The sequence below is a fragment of the Theobroma cacao genome, chromosome 7, assembly GCF_053813885.1.
Source record: "Theobroma cacao isolate CCN51 chromosome 7, ASM5381388v1, whole genome shotgun sequence".
NCBI classification, from domain to species: Eukaryota; Viridiplantae; Streptophyta; class Magnoliopsida; order Malvales; family Malvaceae; genus Theobroma; species Theobroma cacao.
Window position 1 is genome coordinate 96,184 of NC_142645.1, and position 21,003 is coordinate 117,186.

Consider the following 21,003-nt stretch of genomic DNA (forward strand, 5'->3'; position numbering starts at 1 on the left):
ATTGGCTTGCAAATTGCCAAGAAATCATTTTTTTTTCTGAAGAACAAAAAAAAGCAGAGAAAGGAAAAGGACGAAAGGATGGTGACTATTTGATTGGAGGGTAAATGTTTGATTTTTCCAGCATGGATATTGGATGGTGATGTATATAATTGTGAAAACAGGAAGAGCTTGTCGTGTAGCGGGCAACATGGGAGCCTAGTGTTTGGAATTTGCAGAAAGATGGGGACTAAAACCGACATTTCAGCAATGCAGTGATAAAAATCAAGAATAAAGAAAGGAAGAAAATGAAGGGTTGTAGGGTAGGTATAGGATAGGACAGCTTTGTGTATTTTGCAATAAGAAAAAAAAAAAACAACACACAAACACACTCTCTCTCTCTCTTGCTTTCTCTTCTTTTTCTTTCTCTCTCTCTTTTGTTGAGTCTTAAACGCATATTCACAGATGGGGGGTGAATCGTGGTGATTAATGGTACAAACTTGCTTTTTTGTGGAGAGAACCTGATGCCCTTTTGATGTGTGAGTGGGTGGTGCTGTTTTTCTCTCGTTCTCATCTCTCTCTCTCTCTCTTCTCGAGTCTAAACAGTACTCAAAAACACCTCCTTTCTCTCTTATTTTCTCCTCAAAAAACTCTCTTCGAAAACTGCCTCAAATTCCCAAGGTTTGTATGCCCCGATCTTCTCTTCTATCTCCTTGATTGTGGATCTCTTCTAGACCTACTGCAGCAGCTGCTGTTCAAAGCATCCATCTTGTTTCCTGGGTCTCTTGTTGGACTTGTTCTTTTTCACTTGTGTTGAACGTTGAAACTTACTTATTTACTATGATTTCTCCATCTCTGTGTCTTCTGAGCTTCTAGTTCCTTCAATAGTTTGACAAACCCAAACACTTGCTGTTTCTTAGCCCCAAGGAGAAGGAGAATCTGGTCCATGGGGTTATACTAGATTTCCTCTATGGTCTGTTAAAGTTCAACTATTTGAGATTTGGGTTTCTTGGTTTGTCTCAACTCTCAACTATATATCCATTATACAGTCTTCTTTTTCACCCTGTAAATCTCTCTTTGGTCCCTTTCCTAAAGCTTTCTTCGCTTGCTGGCTTGCTCAATTTCTTGCTCAGGTTCAAAATTTCCCATTTATGTAATACTCTTGCCTTTATTCTCTATTATCATATGGTTTGCCCTTTATGGGATTTGATCATTTCTTGAGACTTTGGTAGTGGATGGTGTTGCCACAAAGCCTCAAATTTCACAACTTTATTTTTGTTTTTTGGGTTCGCCCACATAAAATAACGCTCCCCATGAACTTTAGACTTTGTTGAGCAACATCTTTCCTTGCTGGTTATGTTCTTTGCTTGTTTTGTGCTTTGCTTGATCAATCTAAACTCAGATGCTTCAAATTCACTCCTTCCCTTCACATAAAATAACGTTCTAGACTGCTCTAGAATCTCCGAGTCTGCCTTCTTCTTCTGGGTCTTTCTTTATAACTCTCGATCTCATCTTCTTTCTCCTTTCTTGCAGGCTAAATGGATGAAGATTCGAGTGGGATTGTTTGATCTTGTGATACTGCTTGTTGTCGCTGCTGCTGCTTTTCGTGGAGGTTTGTGGTTATTAGAAACTACGACTAGAGAGAATACGTGTTATGCTGAAGATAAGGGGCAGTGCTGGAGATAGAAGCAGTAGCAGTGTGCTTGTGACTGTTGTAAAAACAGCACAAGAAGAGAGAAGCTTTTCATCAGATGTTATCCATTGAAAACCCTCCACCAGATCCCCCATGTCCTTGCCAATTTCTACAGCTGAAAAGTGGTAGTGATGAGATTGAGAGACCTCCTCATAAGCTTCCCTTGCCTGAGGTAGATCTGTTAAAGCAGCCATCTCTTGATCATCATCATCATAATCATCATCATACCCCACTCCCCAAATTTTCTATAAGGTAATTTAATTTGATTTAACTTTTCTCCATCTTGCTTTCTCTTCAGGTTGAGAATGAATAGTAACCTTGATGTGTTTTTGTCATGGCGTTCTAACAGCTTCTCTTTGATCTCATCTTAAGACTTTTGTTGGGTCAGATCCAGAGTTTGATGTTGCCTGGTGACTCAGTTCAACATGGGGCCTAACTCTTGACACACCCCCAATCTTGTCCCTATTTTGGTCTTTGGGGGGCTTTTGCTTATGAACTCCTTCACGGCTCTTAATACCTCCAGCCATAAGATGATGTTTAGTCAACATTTACCTGGCTCTCATTTCTTGTGTCTGTCTTTTTGATTTCACGTCACTTTGTACATGAATTTTATGTTAGAGCAAACTGCTCGGAAGTTCTTGCTTTCTCTTTGCTACCTGTGTACTTGTCCTACTCCTTACCATATCACGCAGCAGGCTGGCAGTACCCTTTTTTTCTTGGGAGGGTTGAGTTTAATAGGTCACTGAATCTTGGGGTTTTGTTTTGCTTGGCTGCTTCTGTACTGTTGATGTGTTCTTCTCTTTTTGAGTATTTTTATGCTCCTTGTGTTCCCCCTCCTTCCTGCTGAGTAAACATACAATATCAGAGTCTTCTAAATTTTCAACCTTTGTTTCCCCTAAGAAGGCTCTTGGATGAGTTATTGCTCTTTGTATTGTTACCCCTTTGTGCATATGAAAACTTTATGAATTTATCCCAATTACTAACAACAGAGAGCATTTTGTACTGTAGAAATTATGTGTTCACTGCCCGGAGCAAGGATATCAAGACGAATTGGCCCTTTTCTCCAAAAAATTTGCAACTTTGTTTGAAGCATGGTTTGAAGGATCCATTGCCACCATTTCAGCCTCTTGATACTGTAAGAAACCAATCCTTAAAGAGATGTACGGTTGAAACCAATCCATTTGAGAAGCAAAATACAAGGGAATTCGATGAAGAGCCATCTGGGTCAAACGATGATGTGGTACTAGAGTTATCCAATGATGCTCACTCGAACCATGACATAGCAGGTACTTGCATAGACAATAGCTCATGCAGATCCGGAGGAGAACATGAAAATGATTTACCCTCCACAACAACAAGTGCTTGTCAATCTGAAATAGACTCAGTTCTCGTTAACAAGCAGTCCAACTTACCATTAGAAACTGATACGTCAGTGGAAGCATCAGCTGAAGTTCAAGCTACTGGTCCTTTTAAGTCCCAGAAGACTGAAAACACAACCCGGCCCTCGGGCAAGAAGTGCAGATTAATAGTGAAATTTGGTCCCCATTCTGATCGTAGCTCCACTGAAGATATTGCTTCGAATTGTACCACTGTATCAGAATCAATGGCTTCAAAAGTTTGCCCTGTTTGTAAAACTTTCTCGTCCTCTTCCAATACCACCTTGAATGCTCACATCGATCAGTGCCTTTCTGTTGAGTCAACTCCCAAGTGGACAGCGGATTCTAAGCTTACCAGGAATAGAATTAAGCCAAGGAAGACAAGACTGATGGTTGATGTATATGCTACGGCCAAACCATGCACATTAGAAGAACTTGACAGGAGGAATGGTACAAGCTGGGCTACTGCGTCAAACATACCTAGACAGGATTCTGAGAGACTTGAAATATCTGATGAAGGGAAAAAGCAAAGAGTTTCCCCAATTCATCCTGAGGATACTGGTGATGTAGGTGCTGTTTATATTGATGCCAATGGTACCAAACTGCGGATTTTATCAAAGTTTAATGATGTGCCACCAGTGTCAAAAGTTGGAGAGGATCTTGGACCGCACAAATCTTTGAAAGGAGGTAAAGGAAGCAAATTCTTTTCAACCAAAAAGAAAAGGCGCCATGCCCCAAAACATCACAAGTACCTTAAACTTGCTCCTCAAAGCAGAAAAATTTTCTCCCATAAGACCCGCTCTTCAACGGTACGCCTCTCTTTCTTCTCTCTTTATGGGTCTTCTGCCTTCTACCAAATTATTTTATATTTCTTTCTTAGGTGCTTTTGATGAAATCTTCAGAAGGAAGAGATTTGGGGCCTATAGTTGTTTAACTAGCTGAGTGGCTTTTCTCTCTATATGGCTAGAATACTTTAACTATATGTGAGATGAAAATTAAACAACCTTATGTGCCATAAGTTGCAGAATACTCTTCATGCTTTTTGTAGTTGTAGTTGGTGATGATAACTTTGGCGGTGACCGTGGTATCCATTTAGCAGCTAGAATAATAGGGAATAAAAGATATATATATATATATATATATATATATATATATATATATATATTATGTTTTCTTGGTCTAAAGAAATTTTACTTTCATCTTTGATGCAATTTTTGTAATTGAAGAATTTGGTTTTGTTGATCGATATAGTTGATATACTAATCTTAAACAGATAGTTGGAGGTGAAGAAGGATATTGTGGAGTAGAAGAAAGTTGCAGGAGTGAGGGCCCACAGGTGACAAAGCAAATCAAATCTAGTGATTCTAGAAACTTAAGGCAACGGGTGTGCTCTAAACGAGCAGGTCTTTCAAGGAAGCCTAATGCTCAAGCTAGACAGCAACCTTTGATTTGTAAATGGCATGTTACTCGAGACTTGCGGGGTCAGAGTGACCAATCACATCAAGGGGATCATGTGGTGGAGAGAAATTGTGTTCGCAAGTTTAAAATTTCATCTGAAAACCCAATTTCTTCTCCTGAGAAGTGTGAGACGATAGAAAAGCCTGTTTATGAAGCCCCAGTTATTGATAAGAGGGAGCGTTCTTTTGGAAGAAAGAGAGTAAGGAGTCCCTTGTTTGGAGCTAGAATCTGTAACAATGTGGAGAGGTCTCTTCTCCCACTTAAGCAAAATGGAAATCAGTTGAGCAAAGACCATCCCTTTGTACATGAGGATCATATGGTGAGATCTCTGAACTCTGGTGGAAATTGCATATCTTCATTGAGCAAAAAGATGGTTGATATTGATGCAAATAGTAATCCTGAGACACCTGTCACTGCTACTACAACTATTAGTCAACATTCTTTTGCATTCAAATGCTTCAGATCCTCACCCAAGAAAAATGTACTGGCTGCTAGCAACAGGTCATCCATGGTTGAGTCTAGGTCAAACTTGGTTGAGAAATATTCAACGAGGGAGAGTCAACTGCATTTTATGGCAGAAATAGATGAGGGGGCAATGGCCTGGTGCCCTGAGGTAGATCAAGAATGTGATTTGGTGCATGATGGTGCTAATGATCAATGTGGGGGGAAAGAGATTACTGAAGAACTGTCATTTGGTGGAAGCAGTGTCCAGGGAACTGGAGAACAACGAGGAAGAGTAAGTATTTCCGGGAGGGAGATAACTATGCCTTTGAAGAGCATACAATCGGCACCTTACTGTTATGATCATGATGAGAGGGAGAACACAGATTCTTCTGCTCGAGGCAATGAAGATATTCTGGATAAAGTTGATGGTTTGGAATCTGTTGAGGAGACGGTTACTAGTTTGAGTCAGTCAGTAGAAACCAAGTTTAACAAACTGAGTAATCCTTCAAAGAATAGATCCAATTCTTTACAATCTATTGAAGATTACAGTGGACCTTTATGTGGGGGTCAAGGACTGCCGGACCCTACGAGACCAAGTCTTGTTGATAAACCTAACATGTTTTGTGCTGAAGTTGACCATGGTATAATTGGACAAACTTCTAATATGGGAGGAGAACTAGATTCTGATGCAGCACAAGGGAACTCTTTTCCTGAGGTTGATCCAATACCTATTCCCGGTCCACCAGGTTCATTTTTGCCTAGTCCTAGGGATATGGGCTCTGATGATTTTCAAGGGAATTCATCATTGACAACCAGCCGGATTCAATCCTCTCAAGATCAGCTTGATTTGGTAGATGGAGACTCATCAGATTCACCCATATCTGCAGTGTCAACAATCTCTAATTCTGCGGAAGCTAGGTCAGATTTGAAGTATGCAGAACCATCAGCATTCATTGGTCCTCCTGCAACTCTAGAAAGGGATAGATCTGGCTACTCTACTGCCAAGCCTGAGCCCTTAGTTGAGAATGGTGCTGCAGTTCCGCAGACAAGCATGGGACCTGAAAGAACTTTTGAAGGAGAGAAATTTAGAGTCCATAGAATATCTATGGAAAAGCGACCTTTGATTTTTAAAAATGACGATCAGCCATGCTGTTGCCAAAGAAAAGAGAGATCCTCTCAGAGTTTTTCCCTAAATTATCAGGAGTCACAACTACTAAGGCGACGAACAATGGCTTCAATGATGGTGCCTGCCACAGGAATGCAAATTGGTACCAATCCAAATATCAGACATAATAATTTGGATGCAAGACCAGAAACATTTTCTCTGAGCAGCGGTGCAAATTTAGGATCTGAACAAATGGTTCTCCCTACCGTGAAAACCCCTGCAGGTCCCATTCCTTTTAAAGGATGCCCTGATGCTGGTGTCAAGCTTTCCAGTCGCAGTGACTGTGATTCTGCTAGTCCATCTTCTTCCAATCCCATTCTCAGGCTGATGGGAAAGAACTTAATGGTGGTTAATAAAGAGGAAGATGCATCTGTGCCACTTGGTCAGGCCCAGTCATGTGCCCAGAGTAATTGTCTAACTCCTAACTTTCCAACTTCTTCTGGAATCTCCTCTAGCAATATCCGGAATCAAGGTGGCCTGTCCTTCCATCACACAATGCCTCAGGGTTCTTTAATCTTTGATCAGAATCCAAATGATTTGGTGGGGCAATCTTTTGATGTTCGGTTGACTAATGGCTATAGAAACCGTGCAAGTCTTGCAACACCACAAACACCTTTGCAGTTTCCAGCTGGCATGGTTCTTGATGAGCATATGGATTGTGGTTTCACGGCCTCTATGGAGCTGTACAAGTATGAAGGTAACTGTAATTTGCCAACTCGACCAAATAGACCTAAAAACAAACTAGGTCCAGCAGCAACATATGATATGGAGAAAGTTACAACTTTAGACTGCCGACAACGTTATGGGGATTCTGCTGTTTCCAGTAAAGAAGTCATTGTCATTGATGATGCTCCTGAAACTGAAACCAACAAGACAGCTGACATTGCCAAACACTCTGAAGGATTGAGGGAAAGCCAACTAATATCATATGGCATTTCAATGCCATTAGTTCCTAATCATATTGTAAGGCACAAGAATCCTTTTTCTCGTTATCAGTCAGAGGACTCTCCTTTAATAGGTGACCCAACAGTGGTGCACAATAACAACTTTCACACAATCCCTTCCAGGAGAGCCAATACTAGTCCTGTTAGGTGGGACTGCACTTCAGAAGGTTCTGGTGTGCTGCAGCGGGGTCCTTTTATGGCTGCATCGCCCTCAACAAGCCATCTCAGATCTGCACTCTATTATTCTCCAAGTTTGTCTTAGCAGCTTTGCTTGGGATGGGAATCCTTAGATGGTCTATGCATCAGCAGGTTTCATATCAAACTTGTACTGAATCTTGAGCTTCTCCATGACAACTGACAGAAACTTTTGGGGTTCGAAAATGATTCTCAACAGCTAAAATAATGGCAGTTTGATTAATAGATTCGGTGCAAGTTCAGCAAATGAGATCTCAGAGTTTGTATTTATTTTTTATTCACTTACTGTTGGGTAAACTTCATGCAGTTTTTGAGGCTTCTGCTTAGGCAATTTTAAAGTTATCCCAGAGACTAGATAATGTATAAGCAAACCTTGAATAAAAACTGACAAAGGGACCTTGGCTTAAAGCCAATGGAGTTAAAAAGTGTTCCTATAAAAGTATTTATGTTGCTTTTCTCAGTATTTTTTGTCGGAGCTGTTTTTCACGTTTTCAAACCAGTTGCTGGGACTCAAGGCAATGATATTGTCGAATCTCACTAATGAATGGTCTAGGTGTAGGCATTAATATTACGATCTCGGATCGGTTTCAATCTCTGCTGTTGTGGTAACCTGTGCCGCTCTAGTTATTCAAAACTGGGGTAATCTGTGATGTGATGAGATGAGTTACTCATATCGTTCATCAGCTGATGAATTCAGGATCATTAAAGTCGATATATGCGGCAATTTAAGCTTTATTGTTGCTTGACTTTGTGACAACATAAGATGTCAATAGTTGTGTTGGTGACTGGTATCCTGAGGACAATTTAAAAGATGTACTAGATAGAGGAGCTTTCATTTCATCTTAATTTCACAGCTGGAACCATTGACAACTCAGGGTGAGAATCTTGCATGGCATGGCAACATGCATGTCTGAAACTGAACGAGGAAAATGTAAGAACACCAAGGTTACGCTTCTGATGCTAATTTCAATATACATACAGACATATATATACATGAGTGTTACATAAAATATAATATATCTTCTGTGCAAGGATAACAGTTACCGGTCTTTGACATCCCAGGAGGATACAAATTAGTAGAAGTAGAAGAATTTTTGAGTAAAAAAAGATAATAAGGTTATGATGTGGGGCAGGAGACAAGTGAAGTTAAGCTGCACATAGGGAATTAATAGTAATGCAGGAGGCCCAAAGCAGATTGAGTGAAGCTCCTGTTTTTTACTTAAAGAGAAGCGAGGAGTGAGTAATCCCGAGAGTAAAACATGGAAATTTGGTTTTGGCAATAGCATGAAACATACATAGCCGTTATAGAATAAGAGTAGGAAGTGGAGTCATGATGGGGTTGGTTGTGGTAAGAGAAGAGAAGAGAAGAGAAGAGAAGAGAAGAGAGGAGAGGAGATGGCCGTTGTGTTAGCAATATGTTTTACTTTTGGAGAGGGGAGAGTGAAAGATGGATGGATGGATGGATGGATAGATAGATAGATAGAAAGAAGATAGATAGAGAGTGTAATCATTTTGAAATGGCACTCCCAACCCACTTTGAGGTTGTAAATTTGGGTATGGGGTGAAGGGAGCGATGCAACGTGTGGTGGGATAATGCGTTTTTGCATGGTGAAAAGCTCACCTCTTCACAAACAAGAATGCTCTGTGGGCCATTCCTTGTCTCTCTCTCTCTCTCTCTCTCCCCCTAACAATGCTCAATGTCTGTCTTAAGTTGTCATTTTTATCCTCAAGCAAAGCCAAAGCCAAAGCCAATGCCAGCCAGGATGTAAGCATAGTATACATTTCATAATCATAAGGTTGACCAAAACACAAATCTATGAATACTTCTAACACACGCACCCTATTCACATCAAAAACACTTGCTGTTCCTTTCCTTGCGAAACAAATAACAATGTAAACCTTAAGGGATTATTTTACTATATATTATTGTACTAGCATAAGGTTTAACTGCCCCTAATACCAAGTGTTGAAAATTTTTGGTAATCTATACATCATCGGGGTAGTTGTAGTTGGCCCAACAATTAATTAATACTTTATAATAATAATAATAATAATAATAATAGCTCTGATTTGGAGCTTAATTTTGACTTTTTTTGTTGTTTGGCTACAAAATTTTGTATGGGGATGGGACCTGACATGGCGCGGCAGTGTTTCATAAACCCCAACCTTTTCAATTTCATTGCTGTTTTTTTTTATCAAGTAAGTAATGGGGATAAAAGGCTAAAAAAAAAAACAGATTGAGAGACAGACGCCCTATCCCTATCCCTCTATTTGCGTCTAGTTCCAAACAGGGGTTTGAAAAGAAGCAACAAAACAGAACCCAAACAAACCGTCCAACCCACTTTCAACGGTCCTTCTTGTCTCGTCCTCTCCTCGGGACCAAAATTTAAAGAGATGCAGAACCACCAATCAGCGCCCGCCACGTACACCACCATCCCCATCTCTCCTTCTCACGTCCCCTCTCGCTCCCTTCACAATCTAACTGCCTCCCTCTCCCGCCACCTTCGCCCCTGGCCTCAACTCCTCGGCTCCGGTTCCCGATCCTTCTCCCCACCCAACTCCTTCCTCTCCCGTGCCCCCGCCAACTTCCACTATTTCTCCGCCAACTACTCCCTCGTCGTTGCCGCCACCTGCGCCCTCTCCCTCATTGGTTCCCCGCTCTCGCTCCTCCTCTGCTGCGTCGTCTGCGCTCTTTGGCTCCTCCTCTTCTTCTTCAGAGAGGACCCACTCGTGCTCTGGGGCCATTGCGTCAGCGATCGCCTTGTGCTCTTCTCTTTGGCTTTCCTTTCCGTGTTGACCGTCTGGGTGTGCGGCGTCCTCCAAAATTTGGCCTTAGGTTTAGCGATCGGGGTACTTGTCTGCGGGGTCCACGCCCTTCTTAGGAACTCCGATGGCCTCTTTCTCGATGAGAACGACGCCGTTTCTACCGGGTTGGTCCGCTCTACATCTGCTTCCCCCTCTCCGAATTAGCAGGAATTTTGCTTTTTCTTCTTTAAAAGTGTACTAGCAAGGGTGTGAGAGAGTTTTGAATTTTGATTGACAGTTTTTGGTTTGGTTTGGTTTGTGTATGTTGTACTTGGTAGTTAGTTTGGTCATAGATTCTCAGACTTTGCATTGGATTTGAATTTGCAAAAAGGTGGTTCTTTCTGGGTTGGGTTTTGTTCAATTCAATCTACTAATAGTTTAACAAATATACAATGGTTTATCACTTACCAATGGCATTAGAGAATTGATCTCGGTATCTGCTTCTAAACCATACGTAGATGACTCACTTTACTCATCTCGGAATTCAGGCACACTCCATCTAACATGGGACTTCTCTTCCTTGCTGTGGGAGTGGCAGATTGTTTTCCGAACACGCTGTTTACTCACATAAGAGAAAATCAACAAAAGCAGTGCCAATTCCTATCTAATCCAAGTCAATGGAAAGATACAAATTCGTCTGTGTTTTACATCGTGAACAAAACTGAACTTATCTTGAGAGTGAGCTTATCATATCTTGCTCCTCATTCTCACTAACTTTGCAAGTGTTTCTTGAGCAGCCAAGGTTTGGGTATGATTGTGCCCAAGCATCACTGTCCGAATACTGATACAAGTTCTGCAGACTTCTTCACCGCTGTCAAAATGCCCACCTCTTAACAGCAGCTTTGCCCTCGTTTCCAATAGGGTAGCCTTCAACAATGTCACATCTTGCCACACGTACTCATCCACCCTTTGATTACCTTGTAACTTATTTTTCCAGCAAAGCGACCCATGACACCAGTCTTGTATCTGAGATACAAATGACTTTTCTACTTCCTCCAACACATTTGTGCACACCTTCAATAACTCCAATGCCGAGTTGCATCTTGAGAATGTTGTGAAGGCTCTGATTGCTAATGGTAGTGCCGTCTTCTTGATATATAAAACCATATCAATGGCTTTAAGTTGCACAATAGGGGGTTCGGACTTAAATCCAAATACAAGAAATGCAGAAGCCCATAGATGATCAGAATTCAGAAATGGGTTACCGGCTTTTCTTATGCCTTGGACTGTGGCTTTTGCAGCAGATAAGCACTCTTTCCTCTTTGCAAATGCTTGAGTTATAGGATGGAACTGAATCCAACATCCAGTCTGTCGATTAACTCTTCTTGCCAATCCTAGCTTTACTAGGAGAATAGCAGAATCTTCTTCACTTTGAGTAGCTAAACCGCATCCACCACAACAAACGAACGTGAGACTTAGGCACTTAGTCCACCTTCTTAATCGGTTCCCAGCAACAGGCATATACTTAGCTGCAATAGCAAGCAAGTTTGCTGAAATGGGTGCTGGTGCAAACCAAGCACCAACAAGAAGCATTCGTGAGGCAAGAATGTTCCTTCTCCCATTAATTTGCTGTAAGACAGCGGAGCAAAAACATAGAATTTTCATCAAGAAAGGGTTGTTCTTGCAGTATTGCTCACCACTAGTGATCATATATAATGAAGTAGAATTATCTTCAAGTGAGACGTCGTTTACAGCTTCAAAGAGTGCGGATGGAGAAATGGCAAGTTCGGAAAGCAGTGAACCAATGATCCATAAACCAAAGCTCAATCTTCCCAATTTCTCATCAAATTTTCTCAAAAACTCCAACTCCTCAGCTGGATAGTCTTTCTTCCTTCTTCCTCTTACTAAAATCATTGCATCAGATGAAGGCAATGGAGGAAGCTGCGTTGTGTCAAAATTCATCACCTTTGATAGCCTAGTTGTGATAATCACATGAGACCCTCCGGTGTTCCTAGGAATCAAGTCATGCAGGTCTTTTCCTTCCCACCACTCTCGCTCTGTCTCAAGATTGTCGATGATCAGCAGATAAGGCATGTCTCGAAAGAGCTCTCTCTTCACTCTCTTGAATGCTTCAAATTCCTGCTCCTCAAAGCATCGAATACCGCCCCTTTCCTTCTCATCATCAGCACTCACATCCAATCCCAAATTGAGTGATAAATTCAGTATATTCTGCCGGAAATATCGGGCTTCTCCACCAACCCAAAGAACCATCTTATATCTCTGAGAATACCTATAGGCAAATTCAAGAGCAAGCTCTGTCTTTCCAATGCCAGGAATCCCATTTATGCAAATCACACTGCTGCCTAAGCTCTTGTAGTTCCCACTTTTTGATTTCTTGTATTTGGACCTTTGGGTTGGATTTCTTCCCATAACAGGCTCAACCCATGCCTCTAGCGTCGGCTCTTTGCACTTACCCAATTCCAAATTAATGTACCTCCCCCTACTGGAAACATTATGATCACTTTCTTCATCAGCAAGCCCTTCAGATTGCCCGCTTGCTTCACCTTTTATAATAGGCCTAGAGCAACAATCTTGCTCAAGAGAATCAGCGTGTCCAAATAAGGCAGTTTCAATCTCCATTATCTCCTTCTCTCTTCCCACAAAAAACCTGTTTCTTGGAAAGGGCAGCTCCTCAAATCCTTCACCAACAAAATCTGTCTCTACCACGCTCTTCCTTCCAAGCTTTGCTCGCAATATTCCTGCAGCTTTAGCCACACAGCTTCTCCAATTACCCTCACTGGCTTCCAGCTTGAACTCATGACTCTTGATTAGTCCGTCAAGTGCCTCTTTGCATTCTTTATTAATTGAATTGCAGTTGAGAAGTCCCATGATCTCAGCAGATCCCGTGTCAAAGAAGAGTGGAATCAAGTTCTTCTTTTGAGCAAAGAATCTAATTTCCTCCAAGCTGAGATGGTTGAGAAAGCTAGAATTAGTGACCACCACAACTCCATATGTGACTGAGCAGATGACTCGGTCAGCAATCTCATGACTCTGACTATCTGAATACTTGACTCTATCTGCAACAAAGCAAGCAATCCCCTGAAGCTCCAGCTCTGACTTAAGCCACTTACAGAAGCGAGCCAAATTTGGGTTTTGACCGTGGAAGCCAATGAAAACATCACAGCTCCTGAGTTTGGCATTAGAAGCCGGAGAAACAGGAGCTTTTGCGAAGGAAATTCGAGGCACTGGGAATGAGAATGAGATGCGTGGAGCAGGATCTGGGACTGGAACACAAGTTACAAACTTGAGCTTCGGATCTGCAGGGTCATCAGAGTACTCATACTGGTCTGATGGGGGAGTGTAGGAACTACTTGGTGTATCATCAGATTGCGAACCCCCTCTGAATGAGACTGGCGGTGATGGATGAGTAACAAGAGGAGGGTTATCTTGCGGAGTTGAGTTCTCTTGGGGTTTCGGGTTTGTGGCTCTTGGTGAGATATATGGCGACTGTAAAGCTGAAACAAATGCTGACGAGGGTGGGGACACCAAGGATGGAGAGTTGTGTGGAGATGACTCAATTGAGGTTTTTAAGCTTGGAGAATGCAAATCCGTAGGGATTAAGGTTAAAGCATCTTTACCAATTTTGCTGCAACAAGAGGAAGTCTTGATGGTGAGGCCGCTGGGATGGTTTTCTTGAGAAAGTTTGCCACTACGCGATACTGATGCTTCTTCTTCACCCATAGCCGTGAAGGATTTGATGTCTGTAGCGGTGCAGTAGATCTCACTTCTTCCAACTTCTAAGAAAGCTAAGCTGTAGTGCTGTACAATGTTCTTCTCTAGAGTCTACACCACAATGGTGCTTTTCTCTGCTTGTACTTTGCAAGTTATCGTCACAGTGCGGAAGCAGATAAAAGCCCCTTGCATTATGTGTGTCACCAAGGATCCTGACCCCGTCCTGGATTCTTTTGCATCAATTTTCGCTGACAGATATAATTGAGTGAATAGCTCTGACCAAGGTCTGTGGCAGAAGATGAATGCAACAGTGATGTCTTCACACAGGAGAAATCTGCATGTGATTTATCTCACTTCATTTTGTGGGCCTCGCTTCCGTCAGAGCTTCACCTGTTTTCTTGTGCCCATGATGGAATAGATTTGACCGGAGGTATTAACAACATGTGGAGCAGTCCATTAAACCCCATAATCTGCTATCAGCTTTTAGTTTTCATACGACGGGAATCATTCAGGCTTTGCTCTCATAGACTGAAACAATAAATGAATGATATCGATTAATGTTTAATCTAAACAAAACTCTTTCCTTAGCACCTAATATAACAAGCTTGTGAGCAGAGCTTAGTTTCATCTCATATCCCAGAAGAAGCCATCATCAAAATACCATAATACTGATGCAATAGATGTTTACTTACCTTAGCTTTGTTTTTACTTTTGAGGCGAAGAAAAAGAAGAGCAAAACCCTCTGCTGCAAATCCTGAATGGTAATCTCTATCTTCTCTCTCAATAAACCAGCTGTAGAGAGGAGGGGGAATCTGATGTTGGGCTGGATCTGTGAGGTTTTGAACATATAATATTTGACAAACTCTTCTAAAAAACAAAAGCTGCAGAGGGTTAATGGTGTAGTTATTTATGTGATTAATTTAATAGATTGTCTTGGGCTTAGGCCATTTCTTTTTGTTTTATGTGTTGTACACATTAATCTATCGAATTCTGATTCTATAACATGGAGTTCTCACTTCTCACTTGTCACAGAAGCCAAAGATTGGTCAGAGAAAAAACACTCAGAAAAAGGGCTTTGGGAGGGGAACCATTATTCAGAGCTTGCTGGTAGTGCGTTGTAGTAAGGGTTCAAACTTTAAACAGCATTAGAATAAAGCAATCTATGTTAGTATTGCCTATTAATGTAGATTACAATAATGGATATAGTATTAACTTTATGTTTATGCAATCCAGGTCTTCATATGAATGTGTACCCCCCATCTGACACAATTTGAATCCATTTGCTCCGGAAATTGGACCAAAGACCAGCCCAACTCAGACCTCAACAACTACTATATTATTATTATTTACTTTCCTATTTGGCAGCTGAAATCACAGTGCTTACTGCCCATCTAAGTTTCGATAAGTGGCAAAAAATTTACAGATGTAGGGGAAAAAGGTGCCATTCAAAGGGTAAAGAGCGCTTTGTAGTATCCTTTTTCCTTTTGTGTAACGAAAGTAAGAAGAGAGCAAGAAAATAGCTAATAGATAAGATAATTAACTCAAAAGATTTGTTACAAAAACTAACTTTCCCATCTTGAATTTTCAATTTCTTTAAAGGAGATTATGATATATATATGCATGCAGTTATCTGTGGTTAGGGAGTTTATCTGCTAAACACGTTTTTATCTTTTGGCAAAGGCCAAAAGAATGTGATTCAATCAAACAATACATAATGACAGGCATTATTTGCACACAAGCATTAATCTAGGCCAAACAATGAAGGAAAGAAATCAAGTTCCCCATGTGCCTGTATAATTTTATTATGACTGGGCCAAAGTGGAAGGCTGCGCTGACACAGATGCTCTGTCAAACTAAGGCCATTGGAAACCATGGTCCTTGCCGGCCCTTTCCCTAGCTATCTAACCCTAAAGCTTCATCTCTTTCTTCTTTAAAGAAGTTTTGCTAAGACTTTCTTTCGGCAATGAAACACTAATCAGCTCCTCTGCCTGTAATCATTGAGTTATAGAAATATTATTTGAAGTTGATGAGTCTACAATCCGCAAAAGCTAGCTGTTTTAATAAAACCCACATGTGTTTGAGCTCTCTTAAATCTTTATCCTAGCTAGCTAACCCATAGTCTCTCTTTTTCTAATGCTTTCATTCTGAGATGAATGCAAGCTGACTGCCTACATTATGACCATCTTTTTCATTTAAACTCATTGGTGGAGCTTTAGATCAATTCATTGCATAAATGTGGAATCTCCATCTTAATGAATCATCATTGGCTGGAAAAAAAGTATCCAACTCCCTCTTAGCCGCCATTTTCTTATGAAGGTAGAAAAATTTAGACGGAATTTTCATCCTTAAAGTTGCACTCACCTTTTCAAGCCATTAAGAATAGGAGATGAGTTTGGTTCCTTAATTGTCACTGTACATTTGAAAGCTATACATAGATTAGTGATATGCTGACAAGCACTGTGAATCTGGATTTTTCCCAATGGTACTAGTCTGCTTGTCATGTGTTCATTATCGTAAAAATGAGACAAAATAACAACAGTTGGTCGTGAAAACAAGCTCCTGTCCACTTCTATCAGAAACATTTTTTCTATTTACTTATCTTCGGGTACTACTACTTGCTCTCCATTGAGTTTGTGAGATTATAATTTTTGACAGAATAGACGTTCAAAGGAGGATGGATATATACATATGCATTAGAGAGACTTTTAACTATCATTTCTGGTATTTTGCAAGTGTTGTTTGGAAAACAATATGAAAGAAAGATAACAGCAAATAGGATGTGCCTGATTTGGTTGGTTTTAAAGTTGGTAGACCATAGAAGCAGCTGAAATTGTGCTAATCCTCCGTTCCATCTATGGTTGGCTTTTGACTGAATGAGATACACAGTCAGTGAGATCAGAGGTGACAAAAGGTGCAGTTTGTTGGTATGGTTATGAATGAATTGGTAGAGTTGGTTTGGCATTTGGATGATCCCATTCATAGATTCTTTGCTCAAGGTATATCTACCTTTGAACTTTGATTTCTTCAAAAATTTTTCAGAGCCCGTGAGTGCTATCAATTGATTTGCAATATCCACTGCAAACTGAAAAGAAAGAGTTTGTAAAGGTCATGAACCAATTCCATAACTGGTTACTCCAGATCAGAAGAAGGCCCATCCTGATCCAGTGATCCTCTCTGTAAAGAGGAGAAGAAGAGGGAGGCCCATCCCATCCCACTCAAAACCCAGAAAGACAGGCACAAACCCAAAGACCAAAACTGTAAGTTGATGGAATCCTGTCCTGCTTCCCCCATTCCCCGTGAAAGGGGCAATGTAGTCAAAGCCAAACCTTTCTCCCCGTCCCCCTGTCATTTCCAAGATCCAGATCAGATGGCCAGCAATGCCCACTTGGGTCGGTTTCGGTGTGGGCCTACCCACCCCATCCCCAAGCCTCCCCCACGTTCATCTTCGTATCCTTTACTTACTACGTTATTTTCTTATGTCACCACACTTAAAAATTCTTTAAATTACCAAAAGAATTACCATAATTTCTCTCCCAATAATTTCATGGCCTATATAACTGCAAATCTAACCAGAGTTTAGGGTTTCCCATTTCCTTCAATTTATCGTCAACATCATCATCATCATCATCATCACCATTATCAACATATTCATCTATAATTCCAATCTCTTTTCTCCATTTATGAGAAGATATTCCTGTGACTATATAAAAGGTACGTTTTTTAATCTCATAACATGTACAACACATCCTAAATTTCACTTTTTCCTATTTCCCAGTTCCTTTAATTCATTCATTTTTATTATTTTGGATTCAATCTTTGCTAAGCTTTTATGATGTTAAAAAAACGGAGAAAGTCAAGTTCAATTTTCCACTTTGAATTCCTTGATTTGTATTCAAAGTTAATGGTAATAGAGAATCCAATGATGCGTGTAGTTAAATTTTATTCATTTAATTGAATTTTGATATGATTATTGAAGAGAACGGTTGGCCTGATATGTTTCTTTCCAGATTTTGGTTGATTTGGACATGATGTTTGCTGGAATGATAGTTGTTGTTCTTGATCTTGATCTGAGTAAATCTTGAGCGAAACACGTATTGGTATTTATGGATTTGGAGAGTGAATGCTCTGCGCTTGAATTTGTGGAGGATAATGAAGTAACTCAACACACTGTACCTCATGTTGATGATAATAAGATCAAGGATAATCATATTGATATTTACAAGGTTAAGGATAATGGGTTGTGTGCAAATGATGATGAGACTCAGAGGTTGGCAACTGATCAAAGTATGCATTCCGATGCTTTGACAGCTGATAATCATGTGAAGGGTGCTGTTGAGGTTGTGCAGCCAATGCATTCACCTCCTTTAACAGCTAAATCTCCTGATAGGCCGTCTCCTCCTTCAACCAAAGGGTATGGATTGAAGAAATGGAGGCGTATCAAGAGAGACTTTGTTAAGGATGCCACGGCCACTGCAGACAGCAGTAAAATATTGAAGCGGGGTTTGTCCAGTTCAGCAAATCCAACTAAACCTCGACATATGGCATCACCTGAGATCAAGCAGAATAGTGAGGGTCCTGTTGGATCTGTTAATATGTTGAAAAACACAAGTGTTGCTCATGGGCTGATGATGCATAGCCCCAGCTCAGATTCCAGGTTTGCAGTTGGGGCTGCTATTGCTGCTGCAACAGACTCTGACAATAGCGCGGATCGGAGTAGTAAGTCATCTACAGCAGGCAGTGTGCCAAAGGTGAAGTATGACCTGCCTGCAGTTTTGGGGTACATGAACGAGAAAAACCAGATGAAGAATTTAAGTGGGAAGAGTCTGGGTAATTCAAGTCAAAGATTTCAACAGGGAAAGGGTCGTGTTGAAAGCAGCAAGAAGCCCAGAGGAGAAAGGGTCAAAATCGAGAAGGAAAACTCTCATTCGAGCATGGAATCTGACTCAAGAAGCTCCAACTTTGTCTTTATGCAGGGTCCATTTTCAGTGACAAGTAACGGAAAGCAAAGTGGAAAGCCCATGAATTTTGATGGGGAAAATAGTGATGAAGCTCATGAAGGCGAACAAATGGTTGGTGAGGAAGTTCAAACTGCTTATAGGAAGGAAAATTCAGGTGAAATTGAAGAACTTTCACTGGATGATTTACCTGCAGATTTATCTTGGGAAGCTAAGGAAGAAAAAAGTGACAATAATCAGCCTTCACCAGATCAAGATCCATTGGTTGAGTCTATTTTTGCCCTCCAATCTGTCCAGGAAGCCCTTGAAAAAGGTGGGTGGGATATCATTCTGATAATTTTGATAAGCCTTTCTCATGATTTGTTTGATAATATATTCTCACTACTCACAACTAGTGCATCATATGCCCTGTGAATCCATCTTGGTGATCATACTGCACTTCTTAATTTGTGAATATTCTTGTTTGCTTATTTATTTGACAATCCCCCTGAAATATTTCTGTAATTATTTATTTGGAGCAGTTGATAACCATGTCCTGCTTTTCTTCAGAGTTTGGACAAAGAATGAAAAATTGATTTTTCATAAAGCCTTGTTGAGGCCAGACTTTGAAAATTTCCATACCAGTCTCTGTGCATATTCCAGGTTGAACTGACTAAGAACCTAAAAAGAGAGATCTGGCAATGAACGATCATCATAACAGTAAATAAATTTAGTTCATGGGAGAATCACACCAATGATTTTTTCTGGTATTTGGTCAATGTTAATTGAGAGTTGTTAGAAGGGAAGGCACACTGAAAATGAGTTGTGGGAAGTGAGAGAGGAATGGAGTTACAATGACATTGTCACATTTGTTTGGGTGGTCTTCAATGTGTAATGCATATATGATGGTTGACGTTTAATCATATGGAATAGTCTAGGCGTATGACATACATGTTTAGTGCTTGTTCGTTCTTGGTGAAGTTATTGTTGATCATCTATTTTACTAAATATTGTTTGTTTCATGCAAGCCTAAATGCTGACTGTGCCCTGTTTTTTATTAAGTTTAACAGAGGAATTTTTCCTTGCAGAAGTACAGAAACTAGGGGAGATAGGAAAGGAACCTACATCACTGCATGATGATTCAGTTAATATTAACAGTGTTCCTGTGGATTCTACTTTTTCTGATCATGAAATCCCTGAAACTAGCTCATCTGACCAGTTAGCTTCTGACAAGATTAGAGAAAGTACTTCAGGTTCCATGGAAACTCAGGTTTTCACCTTAACACAGAAAGTAAAATATTTGGAGGGCAAACTGGAAGAAGCAAGAGCTGTGCTTCAGGTGAAGGAATCAAGGATTTTAGAACTGGAAACCAATGCAAACAGTAGCAGGTCACTGAAGGAAGATTCAGGAAGCAATGCAGAGTTGCAGCAAGATAAATATAGAGAAATAGAATTCGACCTTGAGGGCCTCTTTCAACAAAAAATAGAGGCTGAAATTGAGTTCCTAGCTCTAACCATGGCAATACAGAAATTGAGAATTTCTTTGGGCAATCAAGTCACATTACTAGAAGAACAAACATCATTTGCAGGGAAGCAGGCACAGATGCTGAATAAGCTCGGAGAGGCAGAAAACAAGGCTGCAATGCTAAAGAAAGAACCAGAGGAGTTGGAAAAGTATTGTGGAGATGTCATAGGTCCTGAAGAAGTTTTGAAGATGCAGAGGAGGGTTTGTAAGGTTACTTCATGTTTTTTCACACAGTTGGTGTTACTGGCTTTAGTGTTCTTGTTCATTGTCTTGCAGTTGTCACCCCATTCAGGGGTGGTTGTTCCCACCTGAGTTAAAAGAGAATAGGTCCTCTTTTGTGTATTCTAATGTTTGTAGGCAATGTTCCAAATGTAAGATTTCATTGTTATTATAATTAAGAGCCGTTTCTTTTCCTTTTTCCCCTCTTTTGATAACACCACAATTTGGTCAAAAGTGGAAACGTTTTCAGGCTTGATTTGAGCTCCTTTCAATACTAGTTCTTACCTACAAGGTTGGTTTTCAGTCAAGTATGATGCAAATCTAAACTATATATTTTATCACTTAGATTTGTTTGTGTTTCTTAGCTTGAGAATTCATGGCCATTGTGTGCTGCTGGCTTGGTGTCTAGCAGCAACCAGTATGTACATTAATGTCTGAGATTATGTTCCGCTTGAGTAAGATTGCTTCTACCATCAACTCTGATCATTTGGCTCAGAAAAGTGTTATTAACTACATATATCATTTGGCTATCGCATATTTTCTCAAAATGTAGACATGATGAATAAGGTGACAGCTTACATGTTGATTCCAAAGTAT

General features: G+C 40.5%; 4 protein-coding genes across 8 annotated transcripts; 3 read left to right on the plus strand and 1 right to left on the minus strand.

Moving 5' to 3' along the window:
• The first annotated feature begins 370 nt into the window (after nucleotides 1-370).
• Nucleotides 371-7,711, plus strand: LOC18593163 (hapless protein). 5 transcript variants are annotated; one of them, XM_018124648.2, is made up of 4 exons: nucleotides 371-515; nucleotides 1,510-1,921; nucleotides 2,678-3,854; nucleotides 4,319-7,711. In XM_018124648.2, exons 2-4 carry the CDS (start codon nucleotides 1,728-1,730, stop codon nucleotides 7,316-7,318), a joined length of 4,371 nt encoding a protein of 1,456 aa, XP_017980137.2. In that variant the 5' UTR covers nucleotides 371-515; nucleotides 1,510-1,727; the 3' UTR covers nucleotides 7,319-7,711. The 5 variants fall into 5 exon arrangements, with proteins under 5 accessions (XP_017980137.2, XP_007020310.3, XP_017980136.2 ...); XM_007020248.3 differs by lacking the exon at nucleotides 371-515 and adding an exon at nucleotides 522-657; XM_018124647.2 differs by lacking the exon at nucleotides 371-515 and adding an exon at nucleotides 737-756.
• Nucleotides 7,712-9,645: 1,934 nt separating this feature from the next.
• On the plus strand, nucleotides 9,646-10,398 carry PRA1.G2 (prenylated RAB acceptor 1.G2). Its single transcript, XM_007020250.3, has one exon. The coding sequence runs from the start codon at nucleotides 9,646-9,648 to the stop codon at nucleotides 10,219-10,221; it is 576 nt and encodes a 191-aa protein (XP_007020312.3). The 3' UTR covers nucleotides 10,222-10,398.
• Nucleotides 10,399-10,628: 230 nt separating this feature from the next.
• Nucleotides 10,629-14,567, minus strand: LOC18593165 (P-loop containing nucleoside triphosphate hydrolases superfamily protein). The gene is made up of 2 exons (XM_088808486.1): nucleotides 14,421-14,567; nucleotides 10,629-14,256 (listed from the first exon to the last, which is right to left on the minus strand). Exon 2 carries the CDS (start codon nucleotides 13,735-13,737, stop codon nucleotides 10,744-10,746), a length of 2,994 nt encoding a protein of 997 aa, XP_088664612.1. The 5' UTR covers nucleotides 13,738-14,256; nucleotides 14,421-14,567; the 3' UTR covers nucleotides 10,629-10,743.
• A 2,645-nt stretch (nucleotides 14,568-17,212) lies between these two features.
• WIP2 (WPP domain interacting protein 2) lies at nucleotides 17,213-20,601 on the plus strand. Its single transcript, XM_007020252.3, has 3 exons — nucleotides 17,213-17,439; nucleotides 17,736-18,996; nucleotides 19,751-20,601. The coding sequence occupies exons 2-3, from the start codon at nucleotides 17,832-17,834 to the stop codon at nucleotides 20,497-20,499; spliced, it is 1,914 nt and encodes a 637-aa protein (XP_007020314.3). The 5' UTR covers nucleotides 17,213-17,439; nucleotides 17,736-17,831; the 3' UTR covers nucleotides 20,500-20,601.
• Nucleotides 20,602-21,003: the final 402 nt, after the last annotated feature.